The sequence below is a fragment of the Arvicola amphibius genome, chromosome 2 (genome assembly GCF_903992535.2).
Source record: "Arvicola amphibius chromosome 2, mArvAmp1.2, whole genome shotgun sequence".
Lineage (NCBI taxonomy): Eukaryota > Metazoa > Chordata > Mammalia > Rodentia > Cricetidae > Arvicola > Arvicola amphibius.
In genome coordinates, this window is record NC_052048.2 from 166,288,796 (window position 1) to 166,306,209 (window position 17,414).

The following is a 17,414-nucleotide window of genomic DNA, read 5'->3' on the forward strand; positions in this document are numbered from 1 at the left end:
TAAGTTAGGTGTGTGAAAAAAACAAAAAAAAAAAAAACCCAAAAACCTTCAGTCTGGTCTAAGCTCTAATTATTTGATTTCTGGAAAGAAGGGGAAGGAGGCCAAATCAGTATTCCAAATGGTGTGAACTTATTTATTCAATGCTAAATTATAAAAGCTTATTATATAAATGTGTATACCTTGATATGCACATTTACTCCTTTCTGTGTCTATGATTTGATGGCACATCTTTGTTAAGGGGTAGGTAATACATTCCTAACTAAGTTAAAACACTTTATGAATTACTGTTGTAATTCAAAAGAGCTGGTTGTCTCTTTGGGTCAAAGAAATGGACACCTGGATCCTAGTGACAGAAATCCAGGCCACTGATGGATAGCCTATCAGGGAGAAGGGTGTTGGGGAAAATAACATCATAACCCCAGAACGCATGGTGGAGGAGGCTCACTCTTATCTCCATGGACCACCTGATGGATGTCGCAATAGCGATGATGGCAGTGCCAACCTACCAGCCTGAGGTAGTTCTGCAGCATCTGAAGTGGGATCATGGATGCATAAGTCACACTACTGAGGCAGCCTTCTTGGGGACCTATGAGAAATATACACAGAGAAGGGAAGTTGGCCTTTCCTTGTTAAACAGAGATAATCAAGACACCATGCAAGCTAGCATCAAAGAAACAGGACACTTGTGGACTTATAGGAGCTGACATTTGGGCAAGAAGCATCAGAGTGACTTTAATACCTGTTAACTCGTTACTAAACAGTTAGTACCCCTGGGAACCACAGCTCCAGAGTTAAATCTTGTCTCCCCCAAGAAAGCCCACTGACGATTTTAGCAATTATAGCTAGGCCCTCCAGAGCCCAGCTGCAACCCCACAGCTGTGCCCGCTGGCTCCTGGGTTCTGTGATTCGCTGTTTATTAGCAGAGTTGTCACAGATAACCAGTCTGCAAACCTTCAGCCTTGCCTAATGTTAATGTACAAGTTCAGGATCTCCCTTTTGTTCCCATCCCAAGTTCTATGACTCTCTCAACACATTGGTTGAACTGAAATAAGTTTTCTAGAGTGGACACTCAACTTTTTAAAAATTGCCATAAATACAATTTATATAACAAAACTTTTAGTCAACACTTTTTTTAAAAAAAAAAGTCCATTCGTACGTGTGTAAAATACATGAAGAGAACAGCAGCCTTTTAGAATTCAGGGCTGAGAAACAGTAAACACATTATATGTTAATAACTAGGCATTACAGACGAAAATCAGTCTGAGACTCAGTACGGTATATAAATTAGAAGTAAGCAGAAATACAACTTAGTGGACTGCTATGACCACTGAGTGACACTAGACTTGTAATACGTCATAAATACAAACATAGCCTAAAAATAGTAGATGCTTTCTCAATATTAATGTGTGCCATTATAATAATCAGACCAGGCATAGACTAGAGTCGACAGCAGCAGCAGACATCTCTGTTTTCACAGTCTGTCACTCACTCCTAGCGGCATGCCAGGTTGCCTCTAGGTTGTTTCTAATGAGGGACACAAGGAATGCCGCAGGAATCTGTGAGCCAGGCAGACATAACCAAGGGTGACAGAAAGAAGACTCTGAAATCTCCCCTCCCCTTAATCAGATATTTCAGAAGTATCTAAGCAGCTCCCTGTGGGAATCACAAAAGCACTGCTAGGAAAAGAGTAAGCATCACTGAGTGTCAGGACTGGTCCGAGAGCCAGTTATGAGGGAGGCACACACTCTCCAGCATCACTTGGGTTTGCAATCTCATTCATTACCTGACAAAAGCACGGTGACCTGCTCTACCTTCTTCTTCTTCATGAAGTCCCAGGGCGGCTGGGGGAAGCTCTGGCCACTTGACCATGGCATATTTCCTAGTTGAATAAAGGCAAATAGAATGTCAAGGAGAGCCCAAGTGATGCTTCCAAAATGGCAAATACGTTATCCTCTGTGAGATGCTAAAGAATCTAGAGCTTCTGAGGTCAAAGGTCATCTAAAGGGGAATTCACTCCACAACGACATTTTTGTTAAAGGTTAAAGGAAAAGGTGCTAACTCTATTGACTTCTCAAAACAGTAGTTTATAGAAAATCTAACGAGCCAGATTATTTCCAAGATGAAGTTCTCAAAGTTCTCATATTCTTAAACCACTGCCTGCTTCACGAAGTCTTGGGACTTTGGAGAACATCTGATCCTTCACCATCTGTTCTCCAGAGATTTCCAGAACTTTTTGGTGTTGTTTCTGAATCTCAGCCCATCTATTTAAGATTATCCATCTCAGTATGACCTCAACACTTGTACAACCCTCTGCATCTCAGTTGACCTCAAATTCCTATATTGTGGCCTCAGAAAATTTTCTTGGATCATTAAATTAGCATCAAATATGGACTGGTTATAGAAAGGCCCTAAGTCAAGTCCTCTGGTCACAGAACTCAGTGACTTCTGGAACTTTAATTTTACTTAGGCAGGCTACAACTCTGTGATCTCTGTGATAGGGAGGAACATTCAGCCCTCTGGCACCCACAGTTCAGAGGCACACTCATTGGCTGCTGGGAATGTCTATTCACTGTGACCAACTTCCAGATTAGCCAGACAACAGCAGCTGCAGGGACACTTCTTCCAGAACACCCCCTTTCTGTCTTTATGTGTCAGACTTTAGCATAGAGCCTGCTCTGCCCAACACTTCTGGGGGGAAGGGGGGCAAAATGTGTTCCTGAGAATCACGCATGCAGTATCTGCTTGATGAAATTTTAAAAGTACACAATGATGGTTCCATAACAATATTTTAACTATCATGCCAATGTTGTTATAAACAACTTGCTCTCAAGATATGGAGATTATATTTATATATTTATATATATGGGGAATATATAATATGTAAACCTGCATTTATAAGCAAGCATCAAAAAACCCACCATGTCTTAAGCAGATACATAAAAGCAATAGTAAAAAGTTGTCTTTTCTTCACTTTGACCATTCTTTTAAAACATGGTATGGGTGGATGTGCATGCTTCCCTCTCAGAGAACGTGTGATTGGAATCCTGGCTTCTTTGCTCATTAGTCTTGTGCCTTTTGGCAAGCCCTCCAATACCTAGTTAGTTGAACAGTGTGGCTTTGGTGTGGACTCTTCATAAAGTGGTGAGCAGAAATCTTACAGAGTGTATTTCTCATTGATGTTAATTTGGATCAAAGGAGAAAGAAGCCAGCCAGGGGCAAGAAATGTTTTGTGAGCACTTACTGTGCTCAGAAAACAGACTTCGTCTTTTTAAGCTGTCATGCCTGTCAAGTAGAAATAAGCGGTTACCACTCTGACCCATCCCATGTGGGTGCTTAGAATCTTCATTAAAGGACGTCTTTCTATTTGAGACCACACCGGACCCTTGTTGTGGCGGTAAGGTGCTAGCATAGCACAATGCAACTGGCACAGCCTGAGAGCAAATCTGGAGTTATGTTCAGAAACCGTATATAAGCAAGCATCTGTAGTGTGCTTAATTTCCTGCATTTACCTCAACCACAAGAGTAATGACAAAGGTCCATCAAAGGCTTTCAAGTTATTTATTCCCTAACATTATTTGAGACATAAAAGTATTTTTATATTAACAGGCTACATGATGTAACAGCTCGTTGTGACAGCTCAAGGTTTTCAATACTGGCAGCTGCCACAAGCCCAGCCTGGAATGTATTTTATCAGTGAACTGTAAGGTTATGAAGCCCACAAGCATAAATAAACGCAGACGCTTAACTTTCTTTTCACTCCAAAGCTGCTTATACCTAGCGTGATGGATTGTATACTGTTGGTGCCGAGACCGATGCAGGAGTCGGTCGTGTTATTAAACGTCCCATCTTCCAGACTCCACCATCCATCAGAGGAGATGGCTTGGAAATGATTTGTCAGAGCTTGAGTCACTGCTTTGGAAAAATCATCCCAAGATGTCTGTTTGCGGATATTTAAAGCACATATTGTGTGTTCACGTTCGAAGTCGTCAGAACAATTGTTGCTTGGTTGAATTTCACCCACAGAAATTCTTAAAGGTATCTTAAGAGCATCTGTTAGAAGAAGAAAGAGATGGAAGTTTATAAACAGTCTTTATAGAAAAAAAAAACAAGAAATGCTACCAAATAAAACAAGCAGATATGAAGGTTTTAAAAGTACATCAAAGGACAGCTATGTTATCAACATTAAACTGAGCCTTCTTGTACTGGAGCAGATATTGGCCTCCCAGTCTTGCTACGGTTTCTTTCGGAGCACACAGAGTGAACTATTTATCATTTCTGTAGTTCAGCCTTTTCTATTTTATTGATTTTTTTTTCCTTCAGAAAGATTCTCAGGCTATTAAAAAAAACTCAGGAAGAACAGAAACCTTTCATCTAGAGTTCTCTATACTGTCCTTATCTTTATAAACAATGTCATAGACAAGTTATGATACAGTTCCAAAGGTTGGTAGGCTTATGAGAGTCCCCTGAGAGTCACACAGCCCTGGGTCTGAGCCTCAGACTCAGCTCTCTCTTAGCTCTGTGAACTTGGTAAATGTCTCTGGTCTTGCTGTCCCTCAATTTCTTCTATAAAATGCTGAAAATATACAGAGACTCGTCATGGAGAATAATTAGTTTATGTTAGTAAGGACTGCAATGAATTCGACATGGTATTACACATGAACACTAGTGAGAGGTAAGTGTTCAATGTCACAGCAGGAACTGTGACTCTTGGTGCCCAGTGAGCACGCATTCCCCTCTCAGCTCGCCTCTCACCCCAACAGCAGAGGCTTCATGTGATCTTCCTAGTCTGCATGATGTCAAATGCCTGGAGTTGGCACCCATGAACTTCTGTTCTCAAGATCTCAATGATGTTTAGTCAAAGATCACTGGTGTTTGTTCCTAAATCTTCTATGTCTGATGTTCTCGTCACTAAGATTAATGCATTTTATTTACATATTCAATATACTATTGAACTAGAAATACTTCTAGTTGAAAACTTTAGAGATATTCAATAAATTGCTGAAAAATGTTTATCTAATGAGGTATAAATAAAGCAATTGTATAAATTATAAAAATGTAATCGTCTCTACACAGATACTGCCTCGAGCTGACTTTCTACATATGTTCAATTACTCAAAAACTGAAGTCATAGAGGACATAGCAAGGTTATGTTTTGTTTTATTAAGAATGCACAAAATTCAATGAGCAGAAGCTTACTAAACACTTTTGTACATGGTGAAGACTTGTGTAGTACGCTTTAATTCTAAAATCAAATGTTTCAGAGGATGGCTGACTACCCGTGCCTATAAGGCCAGCACTACCTAGAATCGGTGTGTTATTAAAGTTGGGAAGGGCCTACCCAGGGTAAGTTGGGAGTGGAGCTAAAAATGATCAAAACACATTGGAGGCCTGTGTGAAACTCTTTAATTAAAAATCATACAAACAACAAGTAAAATCTTAATTTTAATCTAATAATTCAAATATAAAACCAAATGTGTCATTTTCCTTTCTGAAATGGGTTTTCCCACTTATTTACCATCACTTTTCTTTCTGGTTGGCAGTGGCCTCTGATCCTCACAGAGGTGCCCGGGCTTTGCGCTCCTCCGCAGGCTCCTCTGTTTTGTCAAGGCTTTCTTTTCTTTTTTTGGTTTTTCGAGGTTTTTCGAGACAGAGTTTCTCTGTGGCTTTGGAGCCTGTCCTGGAACTAGCTCTTGTAGACCAGGCTGGCCTCGAACTCACAGAGATCCGTCTGCCTCTGCCTCCCGAGTGCTGGGATTAAAGGCGTGCGCCACCACCGCCCGGCTTTGTCAAGGCTTTCTAATGACAGACTGTTTCACAACTGTCTTCTGTCTTTTGTGCCATTCCCCCAGTGACCTCTGCTCATCTCAGGCCTATAACTTTAAATACCGCTGACAGACTGCTGACTGTCACACATATCTATGTCACACTTTCCCCGTGAGTTCTGCTGACTTGACACAGATATGTCAACTTAATGCCTCCACACAACTCCTGGTCTTTATTAGGCAAGTCAGCTTCACCCTTGATAGCCTTCCCTGTATGGGTGGTGACAACTGCATGCTGCAGTTGTTCAGGCAGATCCCTTGGAAGGAGCCATCATTTCTCTCTTTTCTACTCTACATATTGTTCATCACGGTGTTCTTATGACCCTTCATTCTGGATCTTTGGATCCCATGCTCTTTCTCATGGGCCCATCTGCTATAATCATCAATATGACCCACAATTTTTACCATTCTATTGAAAGATTTATGTTTTGACAGCCGTCCTTGATTTTGTACATGACTCTGTACACTCTATTTTCAACAAAGTAGCTGGAGAAAGCTACCACTCATACCATCTGCTATTCTCTAGCTACGAGAAGTCCTTATGATGAGTGTTTAGCTTCATTTCTGTTGCTGTGACAACACGGAGAGGAAACAGCTTTCAGGTTTACAATTCCATATTACAATTCTTCTCTGCAAAATCAACACAGGAACTCACACTGACATTCATAGTCAAGAGCAAAAAAAGAATAAATGCATGTGTAGAAGGAGCTGCAGGCAGGCCTGCTTTTCATCCTGCCCAGGTCCCACACAGCTAGCTTTACACCTGAAATAACAACACACAAATTGTATTCTTTTAAACACTGCTTGGCCCATTATCTCTAGCCTCTTACTGGCTAACTCTCACATCTTGCTTAACCTATTTATAATAATCTGTGCAGCACCACAAAGTAGTGGCTTACCGGGAAGGATTCAGCATGTCTAACCTGGTGGCTGGCTTCATGGCGACTGTCTCACTGCCTACTTCCTCCCAGCAGTCTGTTCTGTCTTCCCCACCTATCAAAGTTTTGACTTATCAGGCCAAGCAGTTTCCTTTATTAATTAACCAATGAAAGCAACAGATAGATAGAAGACCCACCTACATCATGCATGGATCCTTGTTTGTTTTTCTTTTTTGCTCTAGCTAGAGTTTTCCTTCCTTATGTTGTTCAGGACCTTCTGCCTAGGGAATGATGCTGCCCACATTGAGATGGGTCATCTTATATCAATTAACAATCAAGACAACCTCCCCTCCACAGGCATGCACATAGTCCAACTTAATCTAGATAATTCCTCATACAGACTCTCTTCCCAAATCTGCTAGCTACAATACTAGTCAAACTGAGACAATACACTTATTGGGTGCAATATAGGCAATGTCTATTTTGAATGCACCCATGAATTCATAGTTGCTGTGGCTGTCTAGATAAGCCCTGCACAAGAGCAAGCCAGTCAACAGTCCATCATCTCTGGAGGAGGGACTTATAGCTACCCACCCCTAGCTGAAGAGCTTTGGTATCAAATTACTTTCTGACATAGAGCCCACTCCACAGGAGAAAATATACAGCTGATGCTATAAATCTGACCAAGAAACCTTAGGAAACTCATAGTCTCCAGGAGTGAACCTATTATTTTGCTAAATGGACCTTGAAATTTTTATCTCTATACCCACAAATCATTGTGTATCTCAGACAACACTGGAGAATTTTCTTTATGCAGAGGTCATCACAAGTCAATACAGAATTCACTACTGTTCAAAGCCAAAAGAATGATTGTTTTTGGAGTGCTTAATCATACTGGGGTATTTTTTTTTTATCATACTTCTTTTCAGATCCCAAGACTCAGGAAACATCATGGAAGAGAGAAAGAAAGTATAAGATCCAGAGGTCAAAGGTCAAAGAATACCACGGCAAAAGGATTGTCTGGACATGACAGGACTGCCTCACTCATGAATTCACAGTGGCTGCCTGGTTAAGACCCACACAAAAGCAAGCCAGTCAATAGTCCATCATCTATGGAGGAGGGGCTTACGGGCACCCACCCCTAGAAATTGCATGCTGCTTCAGGAGGGAAAGTCAGTTTTCTTTGAGGATGTGGTTGGTCTCTGCTAGGTCAAACATGGTCTGGTGATGTCACATGCCTGTGTACACATGGGCAGCACAAATTACACCATGTAGGTTATTAAGTTGGGAGAGGGGTTCAGGAACAGGGGTGGGATCTACGTCCCACATAGGTCTGATGGTTGACACCTATTACCACTCTGGAGGTGGAGGCAGGAAGATCACTGAGTCTGAAGGTAGTCCAGTATACACACTGAGTTTCAGGGAAGGGAATGTTACATAGAGAAGCTCTGGGAGGAAGAAAAGAAGGAAGCAAAAGAGGGAAAGAGGGACAGAAGAAGAAAGAAGCAAGGGAGGGAATGGCTCCATATCTGAGTGTATAATTAGAGATTAGAGCATTATTTTAGATGTGAAAATTTTGCTTATCCTAAAGAGTAATTATTTAAACAATTGGCTCAATGGCCAGGTTGAGAGATAATAGATATGTTATAATATTTCCTATGACCTGGTATTCCTTATTCAATAATCTATAAGGGAACTTTCCATGAAATGTACTGAAAATCATGTGCTTGGAGAGCTGGGGGGGGGACCCATGAGATCATCAGTTATCTGCAAAGACTGGTAGGTAACCAAGTGTTGGGAGGCAACCCTCTTGTCAGGCTCATAGGACCAGCTGATGCAGAGCACAGGGCAGGGATTCCTCACCTGGCAGTCTAAAGTCTGCAGAGAAACTTGGGGAGGGGAGTGGGGCAATCATTTAGGTCGTTCTCTTGGGTTAGCCAATAAAATCTAAGAAAGAGCTAGCTAGCACTATTTGTACAGCACAGGACTTCTGAAAACTTCTTTTCCTTGAAGGAAAAAGTGATGACATAATCAAAAGTGTTTCTGCTCTAATTAAGGCTCAGAGGGTGAGTTCCTTAGAGCTGTGCCGGTATCTCTCCCAGCGCCCTAGAGGTCCCCGCTGTGTGCAAGCATGACCAGGCTGGAATATCAACTCACTCAGATTCTCCAGTAAATGTTTGCAGTCATCAGTGGCAACATCATGCACCGTCCGGTTGCACTTGTCTCTCTTTTCTGGCTCCAGTCCTCCATGCCTACACAAGATTTCTAGGCAGTTCTGTAAAGACAAGAGCACTGTTATATCCATGCCCAAGTCAATGAACATGTGTGCAAAACCCAAGAGAGAAAGTCAGTTGCCTGTGGCTAGCTGATCAAAACTTTATAGGCAGAGGCTGGGCCTGGTGGCACATCCTGTAATACCCATACTTGGAGGTGGAAAAAGGAGCGTTAGAAGTTTGGGACCTACTGGGATATATATGGCTTGATGTGGTCTTGCCCTTACCCATCATGGTATAAGCCATCCTCAGCTATGCAGAGAGACAGCCAGAGAGAAAAGAACAAAAGAAAAACAAACACAAATGAAGCAAAAATGTAAGTGAAGATGGCTCAGCTGCTTGAGGCACCAGTTGCCAAGCTTGATGATATGGGTTCCATCCTCAAGACTTGCATGGTAGAATTAGAGAATCAGCTCTCAAAGCTGTCCTCTGACCTCCACACACGCATGTGCGCTCACTGAGCCGTTGTTTTACAGAGTGAAATAAAGAACGAAATCACTTCAGCAGACCATATCCCTCTTATAACTCTTGGCAATACAAAACAGAAAGACTTTTGCTTCGGTTGGCTGCTTCTTATTGCTTCCTGGTAGGATATTATTATTTTTTATAAGAATAATGAGAACACCGCGTGGGCCAGAAACTGGAAGGCAAACTAGGCATTGTTCTTCCTAATATCCCTCCCAAAGGCAGGCAAGCAAACAGAAAAGTATATAGACAAACAAGACGGGCAGACAGACAGAAAGACAGACAGACAGACAGACAGACACACTCATTTAGATATACTTGGGATGGCTCTGCATGTTTGAGTTACAGGAATTGAAATTCTGTACCTATGAAGTTTTTCTCTCATTCTCTTTCTTCTGCAGTAGTGAGGATGAAGTCTTGGGCTTGCATAGGGCAGCAAGCTCCTTCCCCACCCCCAGCCCTTGGATCTCATAGTCTGTCAGACAGTGAGCATCTATTCACTCTGCAGCAACGCCAATCAGACAGTCATCCAAGCCTTCTCTACTCTTGGCGCAGGACTTACGTCTTTGTTTTGTAAAAACATTTTCTCTTCCTAATAGTAGTAAAACGGTCTCCTTGCCATACAACATTCCCACGAAGAACATGGCTGCAAAGTGAATCTAATTTGAAAGGAACCTTTCGCCGCTGCATGCTCCTTCTCAACCTTTAGCTACCCCATAACTATCTTCTGATTGTTACCATTAGTGATTGCTCCAGCTCATCTTTAAACTCGGCATAAATGGCTGCAGGTACACTTTAACATTTAGCTTCTTTTATTCAAAATAACTTCTAATATTCATCCGTATATTACTAGTCATAATTGAACTTGACTTAAAAAGGTACTACAGTGTGGCATTCCCGGACATAAACATGTAACAAATGATTCATTCCCTCTCTGCTGATGCACATTTGGGGTCTGCCTTGGACTTTCCAGGGAGTGTCCCAGGGTGCAGAGTTGAGGGTGTATGCACTAGCACCGGGCTGCTGCAGAACAGGACATACTGCAAAGCACTGCTCACAGTGGCTGTACCGACTCACACTCCAAGGAGGAGCATGTGCCAGTTCCAGTTGCTTCCTGTTGCCTCCAAAGTTCACTTTTGAATACAATAATGAGTGCACAAATCCAGGGAATTTCTAGGAACCAGCAAGAAAAGCAAAAAGGAAGTTGGAACTACCAATTAACATGAAATGTGACCAGAAGCCTTGCTGATCTGAGGGCAGAGGTGACATAGAGGGTTCTTTTCAGTGTTCATGGGATGCAAGGCTAGACCTATAAACTGGAGGAGCTCTGTTAGGAGACCACTAAGTGAAGAAATTCTGTTTGCCTTCAAAGAAATATACTGGGGCATTTGCTTCTCTCTATTTGCTTAGGTTGGAGGGACCATATCATCAAAGTCTGGCTTTCATGAGTCGACGGATCAGCTAAGCTAAATTAACTGAGAGGAAGGAACACCTATTTTACAAACTAGTTATCGAGTTATTATTTATAAAACTACTATAAAGCCAGTTAAGTGAACAGGATAGTTAATAAGAAACTAAGATAATACTAGCTGAGACATTACTGAAAAAGCTTCAATAGAATACAAAATGGGAACAAAATTTTGCAAAGTCCAGGATCACAACAGGTTTTTTAAAAAAACACAATTATTCTGTAATTAGTACTTGTGGCAAAGATAGCAAAAAGCTGAAGCAGACCTGGATTCAAATCATGCTACTGGATACAGCCATATTTAAAAGCATCACATGGCTTCTATAACATTCCTGCTTTAGCTTCCTTATGTGTTTCAAATAATGTCTTAGGTAGGACTGCCATGTGACCCAAACAAAAGTTGCAGAGTCCTTTGATGCTCGGCATGAACTAAGCTTCCCATGTTTGTTAGCAGCTGTAATTTATTACAGTCATTGTCGGTTAGAAAACACCCTAGTTAGCTAGTTGATAAGGTATCAGTGCACACAGCAAATAATAGTCTAAAGATACTTTAGGTGATGTAACCGTTAAATGATTTTTTTTAAATGATAGAAATGTGCAAGTCACTCAAATTAAGTTTCTTTGATTCCTGACCTTCAAAGTGGGTTGCTTCTAGTTGCCATTAGGTGCAGGTAAGGCAGTGGCGTGCTATAACCAGTGCTGGCTTTTTCTTTAAGGGAGCTTGGAAGATGTGTTCATGAGGATAGGCATTCAAACACTGCTACCTGCCCAATATTGTGGTGGTGTGCAGGCCTCATGGGAGACACAAACTAAATGAAGACTTTGACACAGAAGGTCCTTCCCAACAACTACAGCTACTATGTACATTTGAACACATGCCAATGTCCAGGCAGCTTCCGACACTTTTCAAGAATAGTCATGAATCATGCAATTTTCTAAAAAATGTATTATTATATCATTCATGCCACCCAAACATCCCAGACTGCACTTTCATATACTGAGGTGGCTGAATGTCACTAGGAAATATTATTTTATTGCCAACATCATGTATTTTATGAACCAATGACTGAAATATTGTTACGTGGTGTGTGGCTGACATTAATTTAAATATCAAAACACACATATATGAGGCGCTATACCAGGCACTATGTTAAAGCTGCAGGTTCTGAGGATAAATAAAGAACCAGTTCCATGTATCATAAAGAGGAAAAAAGAGCCATAAAAAGTTTGATATGGGGCTGGGAAATATCTCAGCAACAAAGAACGTTCCTAGCAAGTGTGAGGGCCTTTTAGATCTCCAAGACCCGTCTAAAGCTGGATATGAGAGTATTCATCCCAGCACTCCTAGAGTAAGGAGGGAGGCAGAGCCCGGCACTCACTGGCATCTCAGTCAAACTGGTGTAGGCAGTGACTAGTAAGAGGGTATCTCTAAGAAGGCAGAAGGCTACAGCCAACTCCTGAAGTTGGGCTTTGATGCCTGCATGCATTAATGTCATGTATGGATCCATACTCATGCACATGAACATACATACACACACAATGCACAGATACAGACAATTTCTTTTATGTTACATATGGAGAAAAGTAAGAAGAAAGGACTGGCATGGTAGATTACTGTAAAAAATACCCAACAGAAACACTTAAAAAGAACAAAAGCTTGTTTGCAATCAGTTTCAGAGATTCCCATTCTTGGTCAGTTGCTTGTGTTGCTTTGGGCTTTTCATTAGATGGCAGAGCATGGCAGGGGCACAAGGGAGAGCAAAACTGAGAATCTGATGTTGACTGGGAAGCACAGGAAAGAAACAGAAAGGGTCAGGGTCCCAATATCCCCTTCAAAACAATAACCCTATATGTCCAGAGGATTCCTAACTAGGTCCTACTTCATAAAGCTTCCACTGCCTTTGGGAAACATTTGCTTAAAACACAGCAAGGGAGCTATACCTGAGACAGCAGGGATTTTTCACTTTACAGAAAAGTAGGAAGAAAGAAAAATGGAGAAAAATGTCTACCTTTCCATCCCTCCACGAGGGGCGGAATGAAGAGGAGGCACGCTGTAATAGAGTTTCTGGAAGTAGATCGCAGTGAGCATCACGTCCGACCCAGGCGACTAGACGAACGAGTTTAAACTGGAGTCTTTTGGAAATGCATCTGCTATCACAGAGATCTAAACCCTGGTGTCTTGGGCTTCTGCCGTCATTTAAGGAGCACTCAGAAGCAAGGGACCAGTGCCAAGGAGATAGCATACAAACCCCAAGTTCAAAGTGTTAGAGATAAAATCAAATTCCTGGCAGAGACACGGAACTTGTGAAGGGTCAGAGGGGAAGAAAGAAAGATAGAAAAAAAAGAAAGGAAGGAGGCAGGGAGGAAGAGAAGGAAAGAAAGAAAGGAAGGAAGGAAGGAAGGAAGGAAGGAAGGAAAGAAGAAAAGGTTTACAATTGCTCAGATAATGCCCAGCTCAGTGTGGAGAACAGTCTTTGGGTGTGCGTGTGCCCACTATCCTGCAAGCAGGGGAGGCAGAAGCTATTAAGATAGACATGCTGGCATAAGCAAGTAGGTAGATGTAGGTGTGAACTGGTTAAAACAGAATTGTCAGAGGGCAGCTCCAAGGCTGCATGCTAAGCAGCGTGGGTGCTCCTCCGTAGTCACGGGGCTCTGTGCAGGAAGAAAAATGCTATGATCAGCTCTGCTTGAAAAGCTGATGGATGCATGGGAGAGAGATATTGGAAGGAAAGAGAGCGAGGAAACAATGTTCTAAGAGGACTGTATTTGTTCAGTCACTCATTGGTTCAGAATCTGCTTCTGAACCAGATTCTCTGCTAGGAACAAAGATGATAAAGAAACGTTTCTGGAGGATTAAGAAGGGAGAGATACATGCAAACAATTACAGCACAAACTATGTAAGCGAAATGTGAGCAGGTGCCTTGGGAACACCCTACTTCTGAGTCTGAAATGTCTACCCAGATATTTTCGAGACAACAAAGGTCAGGATTTATGAAGATGGCATTTGAGACTATGGGGACAGTAGCTGTGAAGCCAGGGAGAGGTTGGTCAGGCATGTGGCTTACATACAGCACACACTAGGAAAGTTGACATATGCTTGCAGTCTGAGGCCAGTGAGAAGGTGCTTAACCGTTGCTTTAGGAAATCCTACTCGAGGGTGACAGAGCCATAAATGGATAGGAAGCGAGTAAGCTATATTTAGCCATAAATGGGTATGAAGTAAGTATCACCATATTTAGCTGTTAGATATGTCCTACCCATGGCTACAGAAAGAAAGTGGAGACTTCATCAGAGTCCAGACTGCATCAAAAGGGCAGATGAGAAGTCACAAGGACAGGATGCATGGAGTAAGTGAGGAAGCAAATAATCAAAGTTGATTTACTAAGACATAAAACCTAGAGCTGTGCTGATAATTTGAACTTGTAGAGTATGGAAAATGGACAGGTAAACAGAGAAGCCTGGTACTGCTTTCAGCTCAGGAAAGTGAAGAGGTGAGCAGACAGAGCTGCCACCATAGTGAATCAAAAAGAAAGGTGGTCATTCCCAGGGTTGCCATGTACACCTCTATGCTGAGATGTTTGAAGAGTGAATGCCTGCAATGAACGGTTCCACCAGGGATAAAAAGCATAAACGGGACTCTACTGGGCAAACAGAATGTTTGGATATGCACAGAGATGTCCTGAGAGCTTTGAATCACTTTCCTGAACAGTCTCAGAATATTCCGTAGTCATAAAGACAAGGTTCGGAACTAACGAGAGACTCTATTTGTGGGATGTCAACGAAGATAGCACAGAGTGAGAGCAGAAAGGTGTTTAAAGTCAGACATGTGACAGCTGCAGGTAGATGAGCCCCCAGTTCCACATTTTGGGTGAGGGGCTGAGTTTCGTTATAGCAATGCTTATTGTCCCTGTTATGTTTCTGTCAGTCAATCATTGCGGCCACAAATAAGCAAGCATTCGTTTGCCCTTCACCTAATGTTCTGGAATGAAAACTTAAGGGAATCCTTCCCTTTGTTTACATGTAGTATGACATTACTATTTTTCACTAAAAATTAAGGGGAGAAGAAAAATAATCACAGAAGATAAAAATAAAGAGATTTCAGGGCTGGAGAGAAGGTTCACTGTTAAAAGCTCTTACTGCTCTTGTAGAGGGACTGAGCTCAGATCCCTGCACCCATGCTGGGCAGCTCACAACAGCCTGAAACTCCAGGCTGTAGACGGAGCTGAAGTCTCTGCCTCCACAAGCACCTGTTCTCATGTGCACATTCCCACATACAGACACACACATGTTCACATAATTAAAACGATAGATTTTATTTATTCTCAGTGGCATCTGGTTCTCTTGGTTTTGTGCCTTCTAGATACTTTTTCTGACTTTCCCTTCTTTAAACCTGTTGTATGATTCTATCCAATAAGGAAAGATTTCAGTGACCTCTACTTTGCAGCTAAGACCTGAGTGGGAAAAATACAAATCTTGGGTCCCCTACAAACTTTTCTGCACATTCATACCTCATCCTCGTCACCTGAAGAACAGCAGTGGTTGCTAAAGATAAAAGAAAATGTCAGATATTCCTAGGGCTGAAAGCCTGGCAAAGTCACAAACCACGATCCTATCCCAGTGCAAGGAAACCTTAGAGATGCAGCAGGTGAGCCACTGTCTGTCCAGAGGGCACTGGGGCTGCCTAAACATGACTTCTGGGATGCTGGAAAGAAAAGTCTACAGGACAGGTCAGAAGTCTAAACATGAAGTCTGTGATTAGTTACTGCAGAAAACACAGTGGGAATGAAGAACCAGAGGAGATTGTTAATAAAATACAAACAAAACCAGGAGGAAGCACCCAGAATGCATCCAGGGAATTGCTAGAGCATAGCCAGAGGGGAAGCAGGGATAGTGCCGTATTAGAAGTCCAGGAGAAAGAGGCTTGCATTGGATTATAAAATTATTAAACAAGGTAGGGGAGCCTCACACGAGTAAGAGTGATTGGAAGGCACGGACTTGGGGGACAGATGAGTTAAAAGTCTGACTGACCCACAGAAGACTCTCACACAATCCCCTAACAGAAAATGCTTTGGAAAACTAGCCATGGTGGCCATATATGTAACTCCAACACATGGGAGGATAGAACTCCCACATTTTGTGAGTTTAATGTGAGCCTGGGCTATACATGCCGTTCTAGAAACAATCTGAATTTTAGAAGAGACCATATCTCAAACAGCCACCACCAACAAGAAAAAGAACCAAAGGATCAAAGAAAACCCAGAACAATAGATAAATGAATAAACAAGATTGTCTGGGAACAAAAGCTTTTATCAGTGATAGAGAAATTCAAATTCAATCTCCCTCATTTTTTTGACAGGAACTCAACTTCTCAAAGCCCCACAACAGCAAACAGAGTTATGCTAAGAGGTTCTTTTATCAGGCTCCACATCCCCCATTACCATGAGTCTTCCCTAGGGTCATCGTCATGGAGTCCTGGGAGTTTTCATTGTTCTAGGTCTCTAGCTATCCCTGAGATGCCTGCCCCCAATCCAGAGCCTGAAATTGCCATCTCCAAACCAGGCAAGACTTCTGGTGGACGGACTGTGACATCAACCCAGCCACATAACCTTCCATCTACAATTTGTCCTCCCTGCAAGATGTGCTGCATTAAAGGTAGCAACAAAACTGTAGGAGTGGCCAACCAATGACTGGTTCAGCTTGAAGCTCATGTTATGATAGGAGTCCATCCCTGACAATAACTGGGGTGCGAGAACCCAGAGATTGGAAGGCCCAGAAACCTAGGATAGAACCAAAAATGACAGGCATAAAAATTCTGTTTTTATAAAGTCAGTGCGGAATGAATCTAGCTCTTAATTCAAGCATAACCCAAACCACCTTCTATCGCACCAATCAATGCTTTTTCTTCGCTCTTTCCTGAAAGATACTATCTTTCCGTTCAGCTTCACTCCTTTTCCACGTGTGTCGTGTTCCATCCCTAGACATTTATTTGTTTGTGTGTATGCATGTCTATGTTTCTGTAGGGGATATGTATTGTGCGACACGCTTGTCTGTGTGTGTGCATGTGAAGACCAGAAACTGACTTTGGGTGTCTTCTGCTGCTCTCCAGCTTGGTTTTTGAGGCAGACTCTCTCACTGAGTGTGACGTTCAGGGTTTCTGCTAGGCTGACTGATCAGAAAGCCCCTGGGATCTGTCTGTTTCCATACCTCGGTCCTGGAGTTGCAAGAGCATGCTGCCACACCCGGCTTTAATGGAGGTACTGTTTATCAAAGCTCACTCCCTCACACTAATGCAAAAAGCTCTTTACCACTAAATTTTCTTCAGCCCCATCCTTGAACATGCCTGTCTAATAATTCCATTATTACCACCTTCCACTTTGCCTTTTTTCTTCAGCAACAATTTGTTCAATATCCCACATGGTATAAATATTATGGCTAACTTAAATAATTTAAACTGGATAACCACTTAGCTTAGCTTTTTAAAGCCTTCCACTAGCTGTATATTCATGGG

General features: G+C 42.1%; 1 protein-coding gene across 1 annotated transcript in view; it reads right to left on the reverse strand.

Annotated features, from left to right (window-relative positions):
• Cttnbp2 (cortactin binding protein 2) overlaps window positions 1–17,414 on the reverse strand; it is a 147,437-nt gene that overhangs the window by 37,065 nt on the left and 92,958 nt on the right. Inside the window, exons 9-12 of the mRNA XM_038320642.1 lie at window positions 8,858–8,975; window positions 3,775–4,050; window positions 1,784–1,879; window positions 507–586 (exon numbers count right to left, since the gene is read on the reverse strand). Of these exons, the coding sequence (XP_038176570.1) occupies window positions 507–586; window positions 1,784–1,879; window positions 3,775–4,050; window positions 8,858–8,975 (570 nt within the window). The remainder of the gene's footprint in view (window positions 1–506; window positions 587–1,783; window positions 1,880–3,774; window positions 4,051–8,857; window positions 8,976–17,414) is intronic.